Source organism: the organism of the source record quoted next, unplaced genomic scaffold (genome assembly GCF_019419815.1).
Source record: "Pyrus x bretschneideri cultivar Hongxiangsu unplaced genomic scaffold, Pyrus_bretschneideri_v1 Contig39, whole genome shotgun sequence".
Taxonomy (NCBI): domain Eukaryota; kingdom Viridiplantae; phylum Streptophyta; class Magnoliopsida; order Rosales; family Rosaceae; genus Pyrus; species Pyrus x bretschneideri.
Genome location: NW_025999712.1, coordinates 3,215,342 through 3,238,400, shown reverse-complemented (window position 1 = coordinate 3,238,400; position 23,059 = coordinate 3,215,342). Strand labels below are relative to the sequence as shown.

Here is a 23,059-nt window from a genome sequence, read left to right as displayed (position 1 = left end):
GGCGTGATTAGAGGACATTGACTTGAATAGCTTAGGATGTCTTGTGCATCAAGGTAATCAATCTTTTGTTTTATGCAACGATACATTTATACTCTGGTAGGTTTGCGCTATACCACACAACATATTAATGATAATTAATCATCAAACTCATCATACACTAGAAAAAAGGATAATGTTATTTACGTACCTATTTTTACTTCTCACATGCCTATTTCAATTTTTTACTTATTTAGATCAAATGAATTGAAGAAGATTAATTACTAAAAAATAATAATGATGTGTTACAAATAAGATGTGTGTGAATATCACCCCAAAAAAATGAAAAGTATGACTACACGGTAGGATTAGTGACAACATAATGAGTACATTATTACCTTCACATTGTTAGTGACACCGAGATTGACTATGTTAATTTTTTAAGTTTGAATAAACAACTACAATGGGAACCCAAGAAAATTGTAACTTGTTCATCACGAATGGACTTTTTTTTTCTTTTTTATAAAAAAAAATTATCGAGTAATTTTGCCACGACAATCTATAATTTTAAAAATTAGAAAGACTCATATTTTAGCATGTCTTGATCACTATCATGTTATTTATCAGCGTCAGAAATTGAACTTAAAATCAGATAAGGATTTGAGGAACTTTTTCGGTTTGCAGTTGTGATCCACATCCTTGTTTTCACGTTTTCTATCTCTGTCTAGCTACTAAAACCCTAGTGTCCAAATCTGATTGGCTGCATGTTATCATCTTTATGTATGCTCTGTATCATTTTTAAAAGTGGTGGCTGACTTGTCCTGCTTTTTAACCCCCTTCCCAGAAGGTTCGTCGGTCTCCAGCTCCTATTTTTTCTTAAATAAAGCACGCATATTTTTTTCTGTATATATATATATATATATATATATTTGTATACACACACAATTCCAGAGTCCAGTCAAAGCATCTGATCTCCTTACGAGTTTTCTCGGGTGTACTCTGCAATCTTTCTTAGTTATTCCAGAAGTTTCAGCAGCTTTTATTTATTCGATTATTGTCGGTTCAATTCAATTTCTTTTCCTGTTCATAACCTGTTTGCTGGTTTGTGCAAAGTCTGAATCTTGCTATCTGTTTCTGGGTATTTTCTCAATTGCCCAATTGGGTCGAGTTCTTCATAACCCAGATTCCATTTTCATTTCACTTTCGTTCTCCATAAAATCAGTTCCAAAATCTCGCATCCCAGTTGGGTTTCTTGAAAATTTGAAAAGTCTGACTTGGGATTGTTGAAAAGTTGAAACTTTATGGATACCCTTCTTGAAAGATACGATGTTTCCGTGGAAAGATTAAATTTTGGGTCAGTCTATCCTCATCAAAATCTTGTAAATGGGTTCAAAGTGAATCATGAATCCACCAATTCAATTTTCCCTCCAACAAACTTGGATCATAATTCTAGTGATTCAAGCACTTATTCGAGCACTGGTTCAGATGGAGATTCTATTGACCCTAATGATTTCAATCACCCGATGCTCAAGTACATAAGCGATATTCTTCTGGAAGAAGATTTGGAGGGTAAGCCCTGCATGATGCAGGGCTGTTTGGCCCTCCAAGCTGCTGAGAAGTCTTTCTTTGATGTCCTTAATCCGAAGGGTCCCCCTTCGCCAAACCAACCCCCTTTGTCCCATAGCCTTGAGAATTCGGATGATGATTCCACCCCGAGTTTTCATAGCGGTAATGGCTCCTCTATTGCTGCTAAGACAGACTGGGGTTTTGATTCTTCAGAAACCTCCCATTTCCAATCTTCTCTTGTTGAGTCTCAATCGGATAACCTGTTGGTTTCGGATTTGCTTTCTGAGCTGCAAAGTTCTGGGCATTTCGGAGGCGTAGGGGAAGCAAGCAAGTTCCTCCCAAATGGAAGTTTTGGAACTTTTGACCAGGAGAGGAACCACTTGATGCATCCAGGTCCTGATCTGCGCCCTCCGGGGACTCGCACACTGGTGAGGAGGCCGGAGAATTATGGGTACAACTCAACAAATATATTGAAGGGAAAAAAGAATCATCAAAGGGAGGATGTTGATTATCCAGAAGAAGGGAGGAGCAGCAAACTGCCAGTTGCTTTTGCTGATGACTCTGAGCCGCCGCAAGAAATGTTTGATGAAGTGTTGCTCTGTCATGGCCATCATCGTCTGGGTAACAAGCAGGCGAAAGGGGCTAAAACAACGCGTTCAAAGAAACAGAATAACAACACGGAAATGGTTGATTTGAGAACATTGCTAACTCAATGTGCACAAGCTGTGGCAAACTATGACCAACGAACTGCAAGTGAACTACTCCAGAAGATACGGCACCACTCTTCCCCCTGTGGTGATGCAAACCAGAGATTAGCTCATTACTTTGCTGATGGCCTAGAGGCACGCTTGGCTGGCGCCACAACCCCAACATACTCTTTTCTTGTTGGTACACAAACATCAACTGCTGACATATTAAAAGCTTATCAGGTGTTTATTTCTTCGTCCCCTTTCAAACTCATGTCAAATTTCATGGCCAACAGAACGATTATGAAACTCTCAGAAAACGCAACAAGGCTTCACGTTATTGATTTTGGTATTTCGTATGGTTTCCAATGGCCCTGCTTTATCCAACATCTCTCGGAGAGAACTGGTGGACCTCCTAAGCTTCGTATCACAGCAATTGAGCTTCCCCAACCAGGTTTTCGACCTACCGAAAGAGTTGAAGAGACTGCGCGTCGGTTGAAAAAATATGCTGAGAGATTTAATGTTCCATTTGAGTGCAATGTCATTGCTCAGAAATGGGAGACAATCAAATTTGAGGATCTTAGAATTGACAGAAGTGAGCTGACTGTGGTCAATTGTATGTGCCGTTTAAAGCATATACCTGATGAGACGGTGATGGCGAGCAGTCCAAGAGATATTGTGCTAAAGTTGATCAAGAAAATTAATCCAGACGTTTTCATTCATGGGGTTGTCAATGGGACATACAATGCACCCTTCTTTGCCACACGGTTCAGAGAGGCACTTTACCACTACTCTGCATTCTTTGATATCTTAGAGGCCACTGTTCCCCGCGAAGATGAAATGCGTCGGTTGTTTGAAAAAGCAATTTACGGTAGAGACATAGTGAATGTCGTAGCTTGTGAGGGACTGGAAAGAGTTGAAAGGCCTGAGACATACAAGCAGTGGCAGGTTCGGAACGTGAGGGCTGGGTTCAAGCAGCTCCCACTAGACCAAGCTCTTTTGAAGCGAGTGAAGAGAATGTTGAAGTCTTATCATGATGATTTTAGGATTGATGAAGATGGGAACTGGATGTTGCAGTCATGGAGAGGAAGAACTATCTTGGCTCTGTCAGTCTGGGTGCCGGCCTAGGCAACTAGTACAATCTTTATTCTCTTTGTTGTTGATTTTTTTGTGTAATATTCCATCCAGGGACAAAGGTGTGCATGCTGCTTTGTTCTTGGTTTTATGAGTTTATTGTTTATTTTTCATTTATTCATTGCTGCCTATGGGAGCTTGATCTTGGATATGTAATATTTTGAACCAGTTCTTGATAAATGCACTCTTTTGCCAACATATGGTTGTTAAATGCTCAACTCTTCTTATGACTTGAGATTCTTAGGACATTTTTGGTGCTTACGATTGGATTGGACTAGATAACTCACAACATCTAAGTATGTTGCCATTTTGTGTAAGTTGAGGGAATTCGGTAGATTAGTCACGAAGGAAATTCATCCCTTTCAATTCCCACAAATTGGTAGGATTGGATTTGGGGATATGCTCTTTTTAGAACTAATCTCTCATTTGCCTTCAACTTGGACCCGTGAGTCTACAGAGTTATCCAATCTAATCGTGCCAAATGTGGGAACGCCTAAAAACAGTGAATCAAATACAAACTATTACTTCAGAAAGAAAAAGAACTCTGCAGTCAATTAAAGTGTCAAACTTCAATAAGGCTTGATAATTATTGATTAAAAAAAGCCAAAATCTATGGCAGCAATGAAGAAAATTGCAACTTAGAGAGGAAAAAACCTAAAAATTGTTATACTACGATGGTGAACTCATATGGTCAATCTGTCATAGCAGAAGTAAAATATGACTGATTAGAATTTTCTAAGTTTTCATTTTAGTACCCTTATTTTTATTTATTTGTTTTGTATTGGTTGTAAACAAATTTCAATCTTTTCGTACTTTATAATTAAAGAATTTTTAATGAAAAACCCACAGTACTGTTCATTTTAACGAAAAATCATATTTTTATACTAAAAAGTCAATCCTGGTCCTATTCACTTTACTCTTTATTCTGTCCTTATCATTAAAATTTAAAGTTTTCAAATCATTTTCATTAGCTTTCTCTATAATTAACATGGTCAAATTTTACTCCTGCAAAAACTTTGAATAGAAAATTATGGTGGGAACACAGGAAAGGTATGGATTGTCAGGCAAGGACTTGTCTAATTTGTTGATTGGCCCCTGCAAAGTTGATTTTTATGTTTATGGACCTTTGGACTCTTGACTACCCATCTACAATGACAGGAGTCCGACAGGAGATAAAGCAGCCTTACTGTATATGGACTGCAATTTTATTAAAAGTTGGCTACTGACTTTGTCAAACTTTTGAATTCAGACCTTCCCAGAAGTTTCATTAAAATATGCAGTATGAAGATGTCTCTGCAGATTTTATTGTAAAAGAAAAAAACAGCATCTGTCTGATCAGTGTACTGTTCCACAAGTTATCAGGTACTCTGCAAGATTTCTTAGTGTTTCATTCTTTCATTCCTTTTTTGGTTATCAGTTCCAAATTTCATCACTTCTGAGCCTTGAAAAATAAGAATTTTGAGCTAATCCTGCTAGATAGGTTGTTTTCATGGATACCCTTTATGTTGAAAGATTTTCTGCCCCCATTGAAGGATTTGAATTGGGCGATGGCTCGAATTCAGTCTGTTGTGATGAGAATCTTGCAGGTGGGTTCAAAGAGAATCATGAATCCACCAACCCAAACTCCCTTCCATCCAACTTCGATCATCCTAGTGTTTCAAGTACTTCTTTGAGCGCGGGTTCGGATGCTGATAATATCGACATCAGTGATTGCAATCAACCTGTGCTCAAGTACATAAGCGATATTCTTCTGGAGGAAGATTTGGAGGGTAAGGCCTGCATGTTGCAGCAATCTTTGGCCCTCAAAATGGCTGAAAATTCTTTTCATGATGCCCTTAATTCGGAAAACCCTCCTTTACTCAACCAACCCTCTTTTTCTGTGTACCAAAGCTTTGAGGATTCCGATGTCGGTTTTCATAGCAGTGATGGCTCTGTTGCCAGTTTTTATAGCAGTAATGGCTCTATTTCTGCTAATAGCGGCTGTGTTTGGGATGTTTCACAACCCTGTCATGTCCAGTCTTCACTCTTTGAGCCTATATCGGATACCCTTTTCGTTTCGGATTCGTTTTCTGTAGAGGAAGGAATCAAGTTCGTTCCAAAACAAAGTTGTGAAATCATTGACCCTGAGAGGGACCAGTTAATGCCTTCAGGTTCTGATCAGTGGCCTCGAGGTCCTTGCACACTGATTGGGGATTTGGCATCGAAGAATGGCTACAACTCAACAAATGGATCAAAGGGAAAGAAGAATCATCGGCGGGAGGATGGCTATGACACAGAAGAAGGAAGAAGAAACAAGCAGTCAGCTGCTGCTTGTGACAGTTCTGATCTGCAAGAAATATATGATAAGGTTCTACAGAGTGTGAACCATGAACCTGACTCTTGTTCTCATGATGAATCTTCGAAAACCAAGGGAAATAGGACGTTGCAGCATAAGGAGCAGTCAAAAGGATCAAAAACATCACGTGCAAAGAAACAAAACAGCAACGGGAAGGTAGTAGACCTTTGCAAACTGCTAACTGAATGCGCAGAAGCTGTGGCAAGCTATAACCAACAAGCTGCAAATGAACTACTCAAGCGGATAAGGCAGCACTCTTCGCCCTACGGTGATTCAACCCAGCGATTAGCTCATTACTTCGCTGATGGCTTAGAGGCGCGGTTGGCTGGTGCCAGAAACCCGTCATATTGCCGTCCTCTAATGATGCACATACCAGAAACGGAAATCTTGAAGGCTTACCAGGTGTATGTTACTGCATGCCCTTTCAAGAAGATGGTGCACTTCTTTGCCAACAGAACAATTATGAAAACAGCAGAGAAGGCGACAAGGCTTCACATTATTGATTTCGGTATTTCTTTTGGTTTGCAATGGCCCTGCCTTATCCAGAGTCTCTCAGAGAAAACCGGCGGGCCTCCTAAACTTTGTATCACATTAATTGAGGTTCCCCAACCAGGCTTTCGACCTGCAGAGATAATTGAAGAGACGGGGCGTCGCTTAACTAAATACTGTGAGAAGTACAATGTCCCATTTGAGTACAATGTCATTGCTAAGAAATGGGAAACCATTCGATTGGAGGATATTCGTATTGACAGAAATGAGGTGACCGTGGTTAACTGTATGTTCCGGTTGAAGCAAATACCTGATGAAACAGTGATGGCGAACAATCCAAGAGATGCTATCTTAAATTTGATCAAGAGAATCAATCCAGACCTTTTCATGCACGGAGTTGTCAATGGAACATACAATGCGCCCGCCTTTGTCACACGGTTCAAACAGGCACTCTTCCACTTCCACGCATTCTTTGATATCTACGAGGCCACTGTTCCACGCGAAGATGAACAAAGAATGCTGTTTGAAAGAGCAGTATTTGGGAGGGACATAATGAATGTCGTAGCGTGCGAGGGGCAGGAGAGAGTTGAAAGGCCGGAGACATACAAGCAGTGGCAGGCTAGGTATGCGAGGATCGGGTTCAAGCAGCTGCCGTTAGACCGAGCGCTCTTGCAGAAAGTGAAGACCTTGTCGAAGGTGATGGGGTATCATAGTGATTTCCTAATTGAAGATGATGGCCAGTGGATGCTGCAGGGATGGAAAGGAAGAATCGTCTTAGCACTTAATGCTTTGAAGCCTGCATAGGAGTCACACTTTGTGATGCCTAAAATCTGTATTTTCTTGTATCTTCAATATTTCCTGTACGTCTCGTTTACTCGCTAGATTCAATCAACATATTGAATGAAGAAACGGATGTCACCTTTCAAATCTTGTCCAAATTCAAGGAAATGTTTTTACTTTTACCTGTTATTAGTCAATATCAGCAGGGAGGCTGCTGTTGCTGTTTGCTTTTTTGGTATTTGAATATAGTCATTTGGTTCTCTGGGTTACTGTAAACGTTAACACGATTGCAAGAGGTTTGTTTTAAAATACGCGAAGCGCTATTCAAGCGGTAAGTAGGGGCTAGCGCTTAGGCGTTTAGGTAGGGTCTAGTGGTTTTTTTAATTAATTAAATTTATTATATAACATGTAAATAAATAATTATTTATACTTAAAAAATATATAATTGTATTGGGATATAAATGACATATAGATTATAAAGTATTAGAACATATCGAAAACACGGAGAGCAAACATATAATTAATATTTATCCAAGTATTCAACAAGTCTCTAATAATTTATTGAAAAAATAAAATGCAAAATAAAAGTTCACTATTTTCTGTCTAAATGAGAGTTGTGGTTTAGATGGATGCGCATAGACATATCTAGACGCTCTTTCTTAATTTTTAAACGTCTATAAAATAATCGAAAATGCGATCAACCGCTGCCGTCTATTAAAAAACAAATTAGCGTAGTGAATATTCAAAGTTAACAATAATAATCCCACGCGGATTTACACATATTGTTGTTTTAGCCCAAGTGCAGTTCATCTTTACGCTTAGGGTCTTTTTCACTGTATATGTCTATATAGTTTTTTCCCACTTTGTTTAGAAGGTGGCGGCTGATTTTGTCCTACTTTCGGAGGAAGGACCTCCCCCAGATGGAAATTTCATTACTGTGAACAGGTTTATACTTCCCTCCACTGACTCTCTGATTCATTTTGATTTTAGACAACAAATAGTGAAGAATTTCAGGTTTTATTTTTCATTCGAGCGAAATTCTAACTAATCAAATCTCAACTACAACGAAGTGGATTCGAACTTCAGTGCGAGAAGTGAGCACACTACTTTAACCAACTTCAGGATGTCCAGGTTTGCAAAGAGTTTCAGCTTTCATTCAATATTCTTTTTTTTTTTTCTTGATTAATCTTATTTCTGTTCATAATCTACTAGCTGATATTCTCTCTCTCTCTCTCTCTCTCTCTCTCTCTCTCTCAATTAGCTGCAGTTCCTTCTTTCCAAAGCTTCCTAGTCATCAGTTCCAAAATTCCAACACCACAGCTGAGGTTCTTCAAATCTAAGAAACCAGACGAGTTCCTGCTAAATTAATTCTTTTTATGGATACCCTTTTTGAAAGATTTTATGTTCCCATGGAAAGATTCACTGTTGGTCATGGATCTAATCAAAATCTTGGAAATCACGGATCCACCAATCCAATTTTTCTTCCAACAAACTTGGACCACAATCCTAGTGATTCGAGATCTTCCCAGATTCCTGTAAATGGATTCCAAGTGAACCATGAACCCACCAATACACTTTTCCTTCCGCCCAACCCAGACCATCCAAGTGAATCCGGGTTTTCGAGCTCGGGTTCGGATGGAGATACTTTTGATATTAGCGTTTGCAATCATCCTGTGCTCAAGTACATAAGCGATATTCTTTTGGAAGAAGATTTGGAGGGTAAGCCCTGCATGTTGCAGGACTGCTTGGCCCTCCAAGCTGCTGAGAAATCTTTCTATGATGTTCTTAATCCGAAGGGTCGTTCGTCCAGCCAATCCCCTCTTCCGGTGGACCGAAGCTTTGAGAACTCAGATGATGATTTCACAGAGTGTTGCCATAGTAGTATTGGCTGTGTTGCTGCTAGGACAGACTCGGTTTCGGGTTCAGAAACCTCTCATGTCCAATCTTGTCCGGTTGAGTCTTCATCGGATGCCTACAACTCAACATATAGATTGAAGTCAAAGAAAAATCACCTGAGGGAGGATGGCGATTATACGGAAGAAGGGAGAAGCAACAAACAGTCCGCTGCTTCTGCTGATGGCCCCGAGCCACAAGAAATGTTTGATGAGGTTTTGCTCTATAAGGATGCGAGGCATGCGTTTGAGTCTTGTTCTGATGATCAGTCTGTCAAAACTGATGGAAGTGGGAAGTTGAAGTGCAACAAGCAACCAAAAGTTTCTAAAGCAGCACGATCGAAGACAAAGAATAAGAACAGGGAATTAGTAGATTTGTGCACAATGCTGACTCAATGCGCACAAGCTGTGGCAAGCTATGACCAGCGAACTGCGAGTGAACTAATCAAGAAGATAAGGCAGCACACTTCTCCCTGTGGTGAGGCAACCGAGAGATTAGCTTATTACTTTGCTAACGCCCTAGAGGCGCGGTTGGCTGGCTCCAGAACCCCCTCATATTCTCCTCTTTTAAGCCCGCAGACACCAGCTACCGAAATCTTAAAAGCTCACCAGGTGTATATTACTTCATGCCCCTTCACGAAGATGTTGTACTTCTTCGCCAATAGAACAATAATGAAACTGGCGGAAAATGCTACGAGGCTTCACATTATTGATTTTGGTATTTCTTATGGTTTCCAATGGCCATGCCTGATCCAACGCCTCTCCGAGAGATGTGGTGGACCTCCTAATCTTCGTATCACAGCAATTGAGCTCCCCCAACCAGGTTTTCGACCTACTGAAAGGGTTGAAGAGACAATGCGTCGCTTAGAAAAATATGCTAAGAGATTCGTTGTCCCATTTGAGTATAATGTCATTGCTCAGAAATGGGAAACTATCCGATTTGAGGATCTTAAAGTTGACAGGAGTGAGCTGACTGTTGTTAACTGTATGCGCCGATTAAGGCACATACCTGATGAAACAGTCGTGATGAGCAGTCCGAGAGACACTGTCCTTAACTTGATCAAGAAAATAAATCCAGACCTTTTCCTTCACGGACTTGTCAATGGGACATATAATTCGCCCTTCTTTGTCAAGCGGTTCAGAGAAGCACTCTTCCATTACTCTTCGCTGTTTGATATGTTTGAGGCCACTATTCCTCGCGAAGATGAACACCGGCTGATGTTTGAAGGAGCAATATATGGTAGAGACATAATGAATGTTGTAGCATGCGAGGGGCTCGAACGAGTTGAAAGGCCGGAGACATACAAGCATTGGCAGGTTAGGTATCAGCGGGCAGGGTTCAAGCAGGTGCCGCTAGACCAGGAGCTCATGAGGAAAGTGAAAGCTATGCTGAAGTTGATGCGTTATCACGACGATTTTCGAATATATGAAGATGGCCACTGGATGCTGCAGGGATGGAAAGGAAGAATTGTCATGGCTCTTTGTGCTTTGAAACCTGCTTAGGAGTTTCACAATGTGGTGCCCAAGATTTGTATTCTCTTTGAATTATTAATATATCTTATAGCTTCTTGTTCACTCTTAATTTTCTCTTATCCATCTCTGCCTATGGAGCTTGATCAAATTTCTTATCAATTGCCTATAATTTGTATATCAATTTCGTATCATTTGTATACCAATTTCGTATAATTTACTACGTGTATATTCGATGCACTAGTTACGCCATAATATTGGTGTAGCACACATATGACAAATAAGTTTGATAATAAGTATGACTTACCACTTATGGTAAGAATTGTAGTTTATTTGACAAACGATACGACCAGTTAGAACAAAAAATGCGAATTGGCTTGAAAGAAAGTGTTGATGTATAGAGCAAGCATCCAACGCAAATCCCATAAATTCCACATACAGACACAAAGGCGGGTGGGTGGCTGTTGACTTTGACTGACTTTAAGAGTTAAAGAATAAAGACTGAAACAAAGGATAATCACTACGTATATCTATATATATATATATATGTATGTATATAATTTTTGTACATACCTGCAATCAAATTAGACCTGTTGCTTTTTTCTCAGGTGTGAAGTATTCTGCAGCTCAAAAGACCAAGAGGTACTCTGAGAATTGTCAATTTTGTTTGTTCAAATCTTGATTCTGTTCATAACCTGTTGGATGATGTTCCACAACCACAAATCTGTATATATTTCTGAGTATTTCTCACTTACCCAATTGGATTGATATCTTATTTTGTGAGTGAATTGCATAATATAAGATTGAAATTATATCACTTTCTTGTTTTCCCCAACTTTTCTTGGCCATCGGTTTCAAGATTCCAATATCTCAATTGGGTTTTCTGGAAAAACCTGATAAATCTGACCAGTTTCTGCTAAATTGGTTGTTTTTATGGATACCCTTTTTGAAAGATTCTCAAGTCCCATGAAAAACTTCCAATTTGGTTCTACTCAATTCCAAGTGAATCATGAACCCACCAATCCACTTTTCCTTCCAACAACCCCAGAGCATCCAACTGATTCCGGGTTTTCGAACCCGGGATCAGATGGAGATTCTTTTGACATGAGTGACTATAATCCTTCTGTGATCAAGTACATAAGTGATATTCTTCTGGAAGAAGATTTGGAGGATAAGCCTTGCATGTTGCAGAACTGTTTGGCCCTCCAAGCTGCTGAGAAATCTTTCTATGATGTCCTTAATCCGAAGGATCCTCCTTCGCCTGACCAACCGCCTCATCCGGTGTACCAAAGCTTTGAGCACTCAGATGATGATTCCTCACAGAGTTATAGCAGTAATGATTCTATGGCTGCTAAGGCAGACTCGGTTTTCGATTCTTCAGAAACCCTTTTGGTTTCAAACTCAACTTCTGGGAATTTTGGAGGAGTTGGGGAGGCAGGAAATCTCGTTCCAAACCTGAAACATGGAATCATTGACTTGGAGAGGTACCAATTAGTTCCCCCGGGCGATAACACACTGGGGAGGAATTCCGCACCAGAGCCAGAGAATGATGGCTACATCTCAGCAAACAGATTGAAGGGAAAGAAGAATCATCAAAGGGAGGATGGTGATTATGCAGATGGAGGGAGAAGCAACAAGCAGTCAGCTGCTTTAGGCGACGACACTGAGCCACAAGAAATGTTTGATAGGGTATTACTCTGTCATGTGAATCATACGCATGCGTCTTGTATTCGTGACAAACCTTTGAGCAGTGAGGGAAGTGAGAAGTTGCAGCCTAAAAAACAGTCAAAAGGGTCTAAAACAACACGCTTGAAGAAACAGAATAACTACCAGGAAGTTGTGGATATTAGCACCCTGCTAACTCAATGTGCACAGGCCACAGCAAGCTATGACCAACGAAGTGCGAGTGAAGTACTGAAGCAGATAAGGAAGCACTCTTCCCCCTCTGGTGATGCAACCGAGAGATTAGCTCATTACTTTGCTGATGGCCTAGAGGCGCGCTTGGTGGGAGCCAGAACCCCATCATATTCACCTCTTCTGAGTATACAGACACCAGCCGCTGAAATCCTAAAAGCCCACCAGATGTATGTTAATTATTGCCCTTTCAAGTATATGTTACACTTCTTTTCCAACAGGACAATTATTAAACTAGCTGAAAAAGCAACAAGGCTTCACATTGTTGATTTCGGTATTTCGTATGGTTTCCAATGGCCTTGCCTTATCCAACGCCTCTCGGAGAGAAATGGTGGACCTCCTAGTATACGTTTGACAGCAATTGAGCTTCCCCAACCAGGTTTTAGACCTACAGAAAGAGTTGAGGAGACGGGGCGTCGCTTGAAAAAATATGCTGCAAGATTTAATGTCCAGTTTGAGTACAAGGTCTTTGCACAGAAATGGGAGACTATCCAACTTGAGGATCTTAAAATTGACAGAAATGAGCTAACTGTGGTTAACTGCATGCATCGGTTAAAGCACATACCTGATGAAACCGTGGTGGTGAGCAGTCCGAGGGACCTTGTCCTAAAGTTGATCAGAAGAATTAATCCGGACCTTTTCATTCACGGAGTTGTCAACGGGACATACAATTCACCCTTCTTTGTCACACGGTTCAAAGAGGCACTCTACCACTTCTCTGCTATGTTTGATATGTTTGAGGCCACTATTCCTCGCGAAGATGAGCAGCGGATGATGTTTGAAAAGGCAATATATGGCAAAGACATAATGAATGTCGTCGCGTGTGAAGGACTGGAACGAGTTGAAAGGCCCGAGACGTACAAGCAGTGGCAGGTTAGATATCATCGGGCTGGGTTCAAGCAGGTGCCATTAGACCAGGAGCTCTTGAAAAGAGTGAAGATTATGCTCAAGGCAATGCATTATCATGATGATTTTCGAATAGATGAAGATGGCGATTGGATGCTTCAGGGATGGAAAGGCAGAATCATCTTCGGTCTTGCTTTCTGGAAACCTGCTTAGTTGCTGGATCATGTTATCTAGGCTACATTTTTTTACAGTCGTGGATGAGTAATAAAATCTGTAATCTTTTTGTTCTCGAGTTTTCGAGTTGTCTATATTATGTGCACTGCGTGCAGTCATGGTTTATGAGTTCATTTGTTAAGTTTCCTTTATTCATTTCAGCTTCTTGACAAACTACTCTGATCAAAATGCTGCTTATAAGAATTTAGTCGGAAAACCCTAAGCGCGGCTACTTGGCTGCGCAACCTAATTGCAGATTATGGGTGTAAGTGTTGATTGAAATATAGCTCAGTTGATTGATATTTTGGAAGAAGGAATCGAAGAGAGATGAATGCACAAGGGAGAGGAAATGGTTGCTTCTGTCTCTGCAAATTACTGAGGAAATATTATTCTCAGTGATTGCTTCTCTCGCTCCCACACAAGTTGTGTAAAAAGGGAATAATACCGTTAGAAACACTTAAGCTGGATCTCTCTCTCTCTCTCTCTCGCTAGAAACAGATCTCAGCCACTCATTTAGTTAATAACTAGGATCATTACACATGGCACTCATGGTCTTACATATTTGAATTTTATACTTGGCAATATTAAGCACAAGTGAATACACAATTAAACACATGGCTTATTCACTAATACTAATCAACTCGCTGCTTATAATTCAACAATGGGCACCATGTAACTTCTAACTCACTAGTTACGTAAGAATCAAAGATTAAACATGACGAAAACTTTTAATACAGCTCAACATATTTAAGAACTTGAACCAACGAATCAAAGCAAGAAGTGATGAACTCAAAACTAAATATTATGCAGTCAAAATCATGATTTTACTACATACACACATTCAACTTGTAACCTTCAAGAAGCTAGCCGAATAGGACTGTCGCGATAACTGCTATGCATCATTGACAGTCTTTCAACCTAATGTACAATGCTTACCATTCGAGTGAGAGTGAGAGAGAGAGAGAGAGAGAGAGAGAGAGAGTTTAGACTAAACGCTTGAGAAACAAGGTGTAGAGGACTGAGTCAAACTTCAAGATTCTTATCCGGGTTTGCTTCTGCTATTTTGTTCCTCGTATTGTTTCCTTGTCGGGCAAACAAAGAAATAAAAATAGCGATGAGAAATATTCTAATCTCCATGCATATGAGTCAAACCATATATATCAAAAGTCAAGGCCCTTCTCTGAAAATTCAAGAGACTGTTCTGGTTGGAAAACAACCAACCATATCTTTTGTCTTTAGGTATAGATAGATACACATCAAATTGGATGAATCTGGCCCATTCTAGTAAAATGTAAAGATAAATTGCCAACTAGGGATGGTTGAGTTGGTAAAGATGTTTTTTTTTCTTTCCTCACTAAGTTAAAGTCTAAATTTGAATTCCGCTACCAACGATTTCTCTTAGTAGGCGATCTATAAAAACAATAAAAAAGGCCAAGACCCTATCTTAAAGGTAGCCGCCCACTGCACCATATCATGGATAACGCACATGGTTTAGAAGAAGCCATCTTTGGCTTTAGTACAGCACATAGTTTATGCATGATCATATGGTAGGAGAAACATTGCCTTGCTAGACTGTTTGGTATTAAAAAAAATACTTATGTTATTAGACTGTGAATTTGATCTATTGATTAGGTTGATTTTTGTTTGAATGTGTCATTTGTATTCAGTATATAATAATATAAATATTTGTCTGACTATAAGTCTAGAAAGAGGCCTTATATATTGGATCTCCTAGCGTGTCATGTGTCCCATAGCCTCTAGACTCTAGTGCGAAAAATAGGAGAAATTAGATTTTCTTTCATTTTTTTAGTACATTGATATTTTTACATTTGAGGAAAATGGAGTTTAGTTAAGTCACACAATATTTAGTATTGAATTAGTTCCTATTTAAGATTTGATTAAGAAGCTTTCACCACTTCCCACATCACTATTTTCCTATTTTCAAATTACATGTAATTAGTGTAAAAGTATCTTATTTCCCCAATCTCTTGAATTCCGATGCTTACTATTATAGGAAAACTAACCAAAATTTCTCAAAAACTTTAGTTTTAATTAAAATGATAAAATAAAGGTGAAAGTGAATTGTACAATGAATGACTTTTTAGGCTTAAAATGTCTTTAACGTTAAAAGTGAACAATATAATAAGTGTTTTATTAAAACTGCCTACTTTTTCTATAAAAATTAATTAAAGTAATTCCTCATTAATAGTAAAAAAAAAAGCAATTAAAATATATGATTCGTTGATAACAAACGTATCGACTTTTGGTTCGTTTATGTTTCAAATGTACCATAAACCAAATGTATACATGTTATTGGTAACCAAACGTCCTTATATAATCAAACAACCATACAATCGAACGTACCTATATTATGTTTATGTACCTGATAACCAATTTTGGAACATTATAATTAATTTATTAAAACAAATATAATGATAAACAATAAAAAAATTGATATCACCATAAAGAGATGAATAATAAATGCAATAATAATAGGAGTATAAAATGGTTAACAAAGAAAGAACGGTTGACAAAAAGAAACGTGAAGAATAATAAACTTCAAATAAAATAAAATTTTGTCCCAAAAATTGTAGGAAAAATATTTAATCAAATTTTTAAAAGGAAGAGATGTTTAGTCTATGACATTCTAAAACAAGGTGTCTATGTCAAAATGCACACACAAAAAATCCAAAAGTTGATACCTTGTCCGTCTCTTCACGAGAACTTAGGGCATGTTTGAAAGAGCTTTTGGCCATAAACAGTTGCTTATAACACATTTGCCATAAATACATAACAAGACAGTATATTTAAGCTCATAATACGACAATATAAACATTTGTTTGAGAACGCAAACTCAACAAGGGAGCATTACTTTAAATAATGGTATTCCAAATTGTGCTGGTGGTCTCATACTGTAGCGTTAAAGACTATATCCTGTTTGAAATTAAAAATTCTTCCGATGAAAACGATTTGTATCACGTTTCATATAACTAGACAACAAACTTTCATCATGTTACAACGATGTTTCTCCCAATGAATATTAAAAAAGAAGAAGAAAACAAAACAAAATCAATTCATCTCGTGGATTCTTTGGTCCCCCCACCCTACTCACATTTACATACCGATGTATCTGGTTATCCAACCCAAACAACAAAAGTATAAAGATAATCACTAATGTTTTATTGTTAATTAATCATCATAATACACAACATTATTGATCTGATTAGTACTAAACAATGAGAGCTTTGTCCAATCAAGTTTAACCCTTTGTCTCTGCTGATGCCAATCAAAGCTTAAATTAATAACCTAGTGAAAGCAAAAGCTAAAAGGAACTGTAATAATATTCCACTCTTACCATAAAATACATGCAAATCATTTTGTTATTAACCTAATCCATTTATTTTAGGGTTATCACTCATTAGCCACCGCACTAATTAAGTCACCTGAGTTCTGATGCAGATTCACATAATCTGATCATGAACTGGTATTATACTCATAAATAAAGAATTATTCAACCTTGTAAAGAAAGCATGATGCTTTTGTGTTTATATATACTAAATAGATTGTATTACACTTGCAAACAGAACCGATTATATATTTTTAATCAAATAGAGAACCGTAGCGCATAAAATAAAAAACGGACACACTAAACCGTGAGTTGTATACAACTTATTGTATAATTATCGACACAAGCAAAACGGGGCACATGTTTATCGCAAGCATAATCGAAGCACAAACAATGAAGAATACGAATTGGTGATTTATATAATATAGGTTATTACATGTTTAATGACCTTCCAAATTCTAGTTTGTATTAAATGTTTGTAACTCGGTTCTATGTGCTTCTTTTAAAAATTAAAAAAAAATTAGGAAAAATGCAAGCGTTTTATGGAAAAACACCAATATGAAGGAAGCGCACAACAAGTGCTTATTTCAGAAAGCACTTCAAGTGCGTTTTTCAACCCAGAAGCATGTTTAACTTTTTCCGCCAAACACTATTGGAAGCACTTTTGGTGATCCAAAAACGCTTTTAGTTATTTTAAAAGAACTTTCAAATATGCCCAATAAATTCTTGGGAAATTTGATTTGCACCCATAACCTCTCTTTACATCCTCGACACTTATATTATTTTTAATTAAACTATCGATATCTCTTTAAATTTAAATTTACTACCTAAGCTACTCTCACAAACTCAATTCAATATTTAAATTTATCTTTACACTCATTCAAAAATATGGAAAAAAAACCACATAAATTCGTTAAACATTTAAACTTATCGGGCTTACAATATGTAAAATTCATCTGCACAATGAATTAAAGAACAAAACTAGAAACTACGCGAAATTCCATGTCAACAGTGAACAGTTTCATAAGACAAAAACAAAACTTTTTTCTAAAAAAAAGCACTAATTAATCGCCTTGTGTTGGTATAAATTCATAATGATTCACGGCTTATAAGCTAAACTATCATACTCCTACAGAGCTAACATTATGAACATATTACCAGATATTAGTGCAGGTGCATTGGCATGTGGTCGAATATCTTAGTGAATATAGTGTTGAGTTTCTCCACACGTATCTTAGGTTTAAAACTCTCTCATCTACCAAGTTATTGTAATAGTTTCGAACTCTCTAATTTTCTTTAATAATAATCAAAATTTAACAAAAAGAAAAATAGTGCAGGTGCATTCATAATTGCTTATTATCAGGAAAACAAAAGAAATCGTCTTAACAACAAATATTAAGATAATTCACAGGAAAACAAATTATGCAGATACAAAAATGCACGGTTGCAACCAGAGGCGGATCTATTAAGGGACCAGGACCATCCGCAAGCTCAGATAAAGGCCCATTGAAACCACCGAGCACCACCCAAGTCTGGGCTGTAACGGTGGAGAACAGCAGCCATGGCTGCCGATGCACTGATCCTTCTGTTACAGAAGGAGAAAGAGGAGGACTCTGTTTTAAAATGACTTGGCCAAACGCACCGTTTCAAGCCAAGCCAATAACAGAAGTTTTAAAAGCACTGCCGACTGCTCTTCTTATTGTGATTGGACATTTTCTAGACTCCACGTGATTGGGTCTTTAATCATTCCCAGGTAAAAAATAATTTAGAGGTTTTAATAAAAAGACAAAAGTAAATTAAGTGGGCCCACTCTCATTCAAGTAAACATTTCGTTTTACCTTTGACCCTTTTGCCTTTTCCTATGCACCTTTCCCATTTGGTTGCTGGCAGGAAGGGAGGATTCTGGTGGGATTTTTTTTTTTGTGTGGATTCTAAAGATTTTCTAATCACATTCATTTATTATATATTGTGTGGTTAAAAATTATTTTAATTTCTTTTTTAAATTGAATATAAACAGTACTAGATAAAAATTGACTGCACGATATAGGATGTACGAATATGATTGAAAAATTATCAAAATTCTCAAAAAGAGGATCTAGCAAGGATCCTCATTCGCTGGCAAGGATACTTTGGGATTCCTCAACTCTTCCAACCAGTATTTATTAGTGCATGTTGTAAGGACTTGTCACTCAAGTGTTCAACACAATGTTTATCTATATGTTAATCGTAGAAGTTTTGATAGTCTTGCATTCACGATCAGAGTTATACATTATGTAGTTGTACTCATTCTCATTTTGGTAGACATATAGATGGTAATGACTTTGTCGTTTATTTTTTCAATGTTATTTTGGTCTGTTTATTTTTTATTTTTTGCTATAAAATTGGGACCATCCAATACTAAAATTCTGGATCTGACACTTATTGCAACTATGGAAAATCGCATGGCTACCTTGCAGAAAAGCATGCATGCGCAGTCCATGGAAAGTCGCATATGGCTGAAACCCTTCACTCCTAGACCCTAAAAAAACTCGAAAGAAAACGAAAAAAAAAAAAAAAAAAGACAACGACTTGATTGGTATTCCTTTTACCTGGCTAAAGTCATTTTTGCAGGCATCCGGATTCTTAAAAAATTGAAACCAAATGAAAAAAAAAAAACTTGCATAAATCAATTAATATCTTAGCTAGCGGATTCAAAATTTTAAAATCACCATGTATAGATCAAAACGAGCTTCTTATTTGTTTTTTTTTTATTTTTATTTTTTTGGTCAGAGCATCTTAGGTTTTTAGCTAGAGTAAACATAACATAAAATTTGCGTGATAGTAGAGTTTTATTATTGAATTTGGATTTATTGATAAATTTTAGTTTTATTGTTAATTTCATTTTGTACTTGATGGTAATTATGTAATTAGGTAAAAACCAATGCACATTTAACATTTAAATTTGGTGTACGAAAAGGTTAATGGGTTCATATAAAATTTTCTAATTTTCTCCCAACAAAATCAATCCATTTTGATGACATATTAATCTATTAATCCAAGCTAGATTTTTTATTTTTGAACAAACAATATTATCTACGTTAATGGGATGAGGGAGTGAGCTATGACTTACAATGGGCTAACAATAATATGGTTCAAATTCACCTTTATACGAGAATCGAATCTAAGATCATTTATTTACAAATGAAAATTAATATTATTAGACCATTGTACAAAGTGATATGAGCCAAACTTAAAAAAGTGAGCTTTCTCATTTCCTGGAAGGTATGATCAGATAAAACTTTTGGCAGCAGGTCAAGATATTTTGTTCATAAGAATCATCACCGTTCCTATTTTATTATTTTAAAGATATCATAGAACATCCATCATTGTTCGTTGAAGCCCTTAAATATTCCAAGTTGGCGGCTATTTTAATATATATATGTATGTATATATATGTATGTATATCAATGTGTCCATACTCTTCCTAGTCTCCATTCAATCAGATTTCTCATTTGCTTCTGAATCCTGTTAGGTCATGGATACCTTTCTGGATGAACTTCCAAGTCCCATGAAAAAATTCGTGTTCGAGCAAGCCCCCATTCCGGCCTACTCGAATCCCAATCTTGTTCATGAGTTTGAAGCCAACCATGATTTCACCGATCCCAGTTTCTTCCTTGTCAATCCAGACCCTGTTAGTGATTCATCTTCGTCGCCGGGCGTGAGCTCGGAGGTGGATTCTCCGGACAGCGGTGACACATCCAATGAAATTCTCAGGTACATAAGTCAGATGCTTATGGAGGAAGAGGAATACTTGGAGAACAAGCCGTGCATGCTGCACGAATGTTTGGCCCTCCAAGCTGCTGAAAAATCACTGCATGATGTGCTTGTTCAGGAGCAGAATCCCTTCTCAACTGATCCACTTGTTGATTCCGTGTATCGATATGTTGAGAGCCCGAACCAGGGCAGTAATCACAGCAGTTCTGGCTCTGTTGCTGCTGGAAACTGGGTTGGATCGGATTGGGATTGGGTTCAAGATGTTTCCAAGTCCTCTCCTGCCCAAATTCCAAACCCTTTGGTTTCGAGCGGTGACGGTGAAATCGCGCATCTGGAACACAACTCATCGTTTGTTATGGCGCCGAGGGAGCTGCTGGGTAAGGATGTGAGTTTTAATTCGGAGAACGGATCAAGGAGCAAGAAGAATCGCCAGAGGGAAGACGAGGATTCTGTAGATGACGGGAGGAGCAACAAGCTTTCAGCGGTTTATGCTGATGAAATTGAACTACCGGAGCTGCTTGATAAGGTACTGCTCTGTGAGATTGACAAACAAGAGTCCAACTCATGTTCTCCCCAGGAAAGCGAGAAGTTGCAGCTCAACGGGAAGTCGAGAGGATCGAAGGGCAAGAAAACACGCAAGAAAAAGCCAGACGACAATGCAGGGATGGTTGATTTATGGTCGATGCTGACTCAATGTGCACAAGCTGTTGCAAGCTATGACAGAAGGAATGCAAATGAACTACTCCAGCAGATAAGGCTGAACTCCTCTCCCTACGGCGATGGCACGCAGAGATTAGCTCATTACTTGGCAGATGGCCTCGAACTGCGCTTGGGTTCTGGCGTTCCCTCGTACAATTCCCTTCCCAACAGTCAGATGTCAGCTGCGGATCTCTTAAAAGCTTACCAGACTTACATCAGGGCTTGCCCTTTCCACAAGATGTCGAATTTTTATGCTAACAAAACGATTCTGAAACTAGCGGAGAAAGCGACGAGGCTTCACATCATTGATTTCGGTGTCCTCTATGGCTACCAATGGCCTTGCCTCATCAAGGGCCTCTCCAAGAGACATGGCGGACCTCCCATGCTTCGTATTACTGGAGTTGAGTTTCCCCAACCAGGTTTTCGGCCTTCAGAAAGGGTTGAACAGACAGGGCGCCGCCTAGAGAATTACTGCAAGAGGTTCAATGTCCAGTTCGAGTACACTGCCATAGCAAAGAATTGGGAAACAATTCGGTATGAGGATATCAAAATCAACGGAGATGAGTTAACTGTAGTCAATTGCTTGTACCGGCTAAAGAACCTACCCGATGAAACAGTGACAGACTGTCCGAGGGATACAGTTCTTAAGCTGATCCGGGAAATTAACCCGGATATATTCATCCATGGGGTAGTCAATGGATCCTACAATGCACCCTTCTTCGACACACGCTTCAAGGAGGCGCTCTTCCATTTCTCTTCCCTGTTCGACATGTTTGACGAGACTTTGCCACGAGAAGATCAACATAGGCTGCTCTATGAGAGAGAAGTGTATGGTAGAAATGCTATCAATGTGATAGCATGTGAGGGTTCAAGGAGGGTCGAAAGGCCGGAGACTTACAAGCAGTGGCAGATTAGAAACAAGAGAGCTGGGTTCAGGCAGTTACCGTCGGACCAGGAGATCTTGAAGTTAGTCAGGAGTATGGTGAAGAGAGATTACCATAAGGATTTCATCGTCGACGAAGATGGCATGTGGGTGTTGCAGGGATGGAAGGGCAGGATAGTCCATGCCATTTCGTACTGGAAACCTGTTTGAGAGTTACAAAAGGCGCTACGGCAACCTCGATGTAACAAGGGCACCTGTTTGGCTTCTTGTGCATCAAATGGAAGGCAATGCCGGAAATGTGTTTCGCACTAGCAGTCAGCTCGATTTCTGCTGGTTTTCGGACTTCCGGAGAGTAGTTTTATGGGGTTAGATTAGGTAGTGCTGCTTAGAACTTATGAGCATGATATGTAGTTATAACTTATGTGCTAGTTAGTAGAGTGGCTAAGGTTAGCTATCCCCTCTCTTACAATCTGATTTGGGTGTACTAATAGTCCAGTTTAATGAAAGTTCTATCTTTATGTCTTGAAGACCGATCGATAAATGCATCAGAGAACCATACGTATTCTCCTGGGTGCTAAACCTGCTGATAAACCTAGGAACCACAGTATCTTCACCACAATTCTCCGTTGCATCTTATCGTAACGCCGGTAACCTGATCGTTGAACCACAAACAAGAAGTAACAAAAACGCAAAGCTATAAACTCTACGTTTTTGTTCGAAAACTAAACATGTAACCAGCACTGGAACCGAATAACCAGCTGATCAGAATCATCATTAAAAATTGAAATAGATGGCACCCCTTTAATCAGCGCCGAATACAGAACGAAACGTCTCTAACAAAATTAAAGACTGAAGTCCAATCGGATGCCCAATATTCAACCCTAACCCGCAAAATATTCACTTCCTACATTTGCCCTAAGAAAATGCTACCATTCTCTCCTACCGAGCAACCCAAAAAATTGTCCACACATGACAACTCCACAAAAATAGCCTTCAGGAAAATGTAAACATATACTGCAAAGCCACGGGACAGTGAAGAATAAAAAGGGTGAAAACTTTCATCCGTAAATTTACAAA

At 38.6% G+C, this 23,059-nt stretch overlaps 5 protein-coding genes across 6 annotated transcripts; all 5 read left to right on the top strand.

Moving 5' to 3' along the window:
• The first annotated feature begins 819 nt into the window (after nt 1–819).
• LOC108868494 (scarecrow-like protein 14) lies at nt 820–3,560 on the top strand. The gene has a single exon (XM_018651749.2). It carries the CDS (start codon nt 1,278–1,280, stop codon nt 3,354–3,356), a length of 2,079 nt encoding a protein of 692 aa, XP_018507265.1. The 5' UTR covers nt 820–1,277; the 3' UTR covers nt 3,357–3,560.
• Nucleotides 3,561–4,583: 1,023 nt separating this feature from the next.
• Nucleotides 4,584–7,148, top strand: LOC103964676 (scarecrow-like protein 30). Its single transcript, XM_009377632.2, has one exon. It carries the CDS (start codon nt 4,852–4,854, stop codon nt 6,988–6,990), a length of 2,139 nt encoding a protein of 712 aa, XP_009375907.1. The 5' UTR covers nt 4,584–4,851; the 3' UTR covers nt 6,991–7,148.
• A 704-nt stretch (nt 7,149–7,852) lies between these two features.
• LOC103964674 (scarecrow-like protein 30) lies at nt 7,853–10,433 on the top strand. Of its 2 annotated transcripts, none has more exons than XM_009377631.3 (2): nt 7,853–8,097; nt 8,234–10,433. In XM_009377631.3, the coding sequence occupies exon 2, from the start codon at nt 8,343–8,345 to the stop codon at nt 10,359–10,361; it is 2,019 nt and encodes a 672-aa protein (XP_009375906.1). In that variant the 5' UTR covers nt 7,853–8,097; nt 8,234–8,342; the 3' UTR covers nt 10,362–10,433. The 2 variants fall into 2 exon arrangements, with proteins under 2 accessions (XP_009375906.1, XP_009375905.1); XM_009377630.3 differs by having other exon boundaries at nt 8,228–10,433.
• Nucleotides 10,434–10,882: 449 nt separating this feature from the next.
• LOC103964677 (scarecrow-like protein 14) lies at nt 10,883–13,457 on the top strand. The gene has a single exon (XM_018651750.2). The coding sequence runs from the start codon at nt 11,262–11,264 to the stop codon at nt 13,299–13,301; it is 2,040 nt and encodes a 679-aa protein (XP_018507266.2). The 5' UTR covers nt 10,883–11,261; the 3' UTR covers nt 13,302–13,457.
• A 6,491-nt stretch (nt 13,458–19,948) lies between these two features.
• On the top strand, nt 19,949–22,509 carry LOC103964678 (scarecrow-like protein 11). The gene has a single exon (XM_009377635.3). The coding sequence runs from the start codon at nt 20,162–20,164 to the stop codon at nt 22,190–22,192; it is 2,031 nt and encodes a 676-aa protein (XP_009375910.2). The 5' UTR covers nt 19,949–20,161; the 3' UTR covers nt 22,193–22,509.
• The last annotated feature ends 550 nt before the right edge of the window (nt 22,510–23,059 follow it).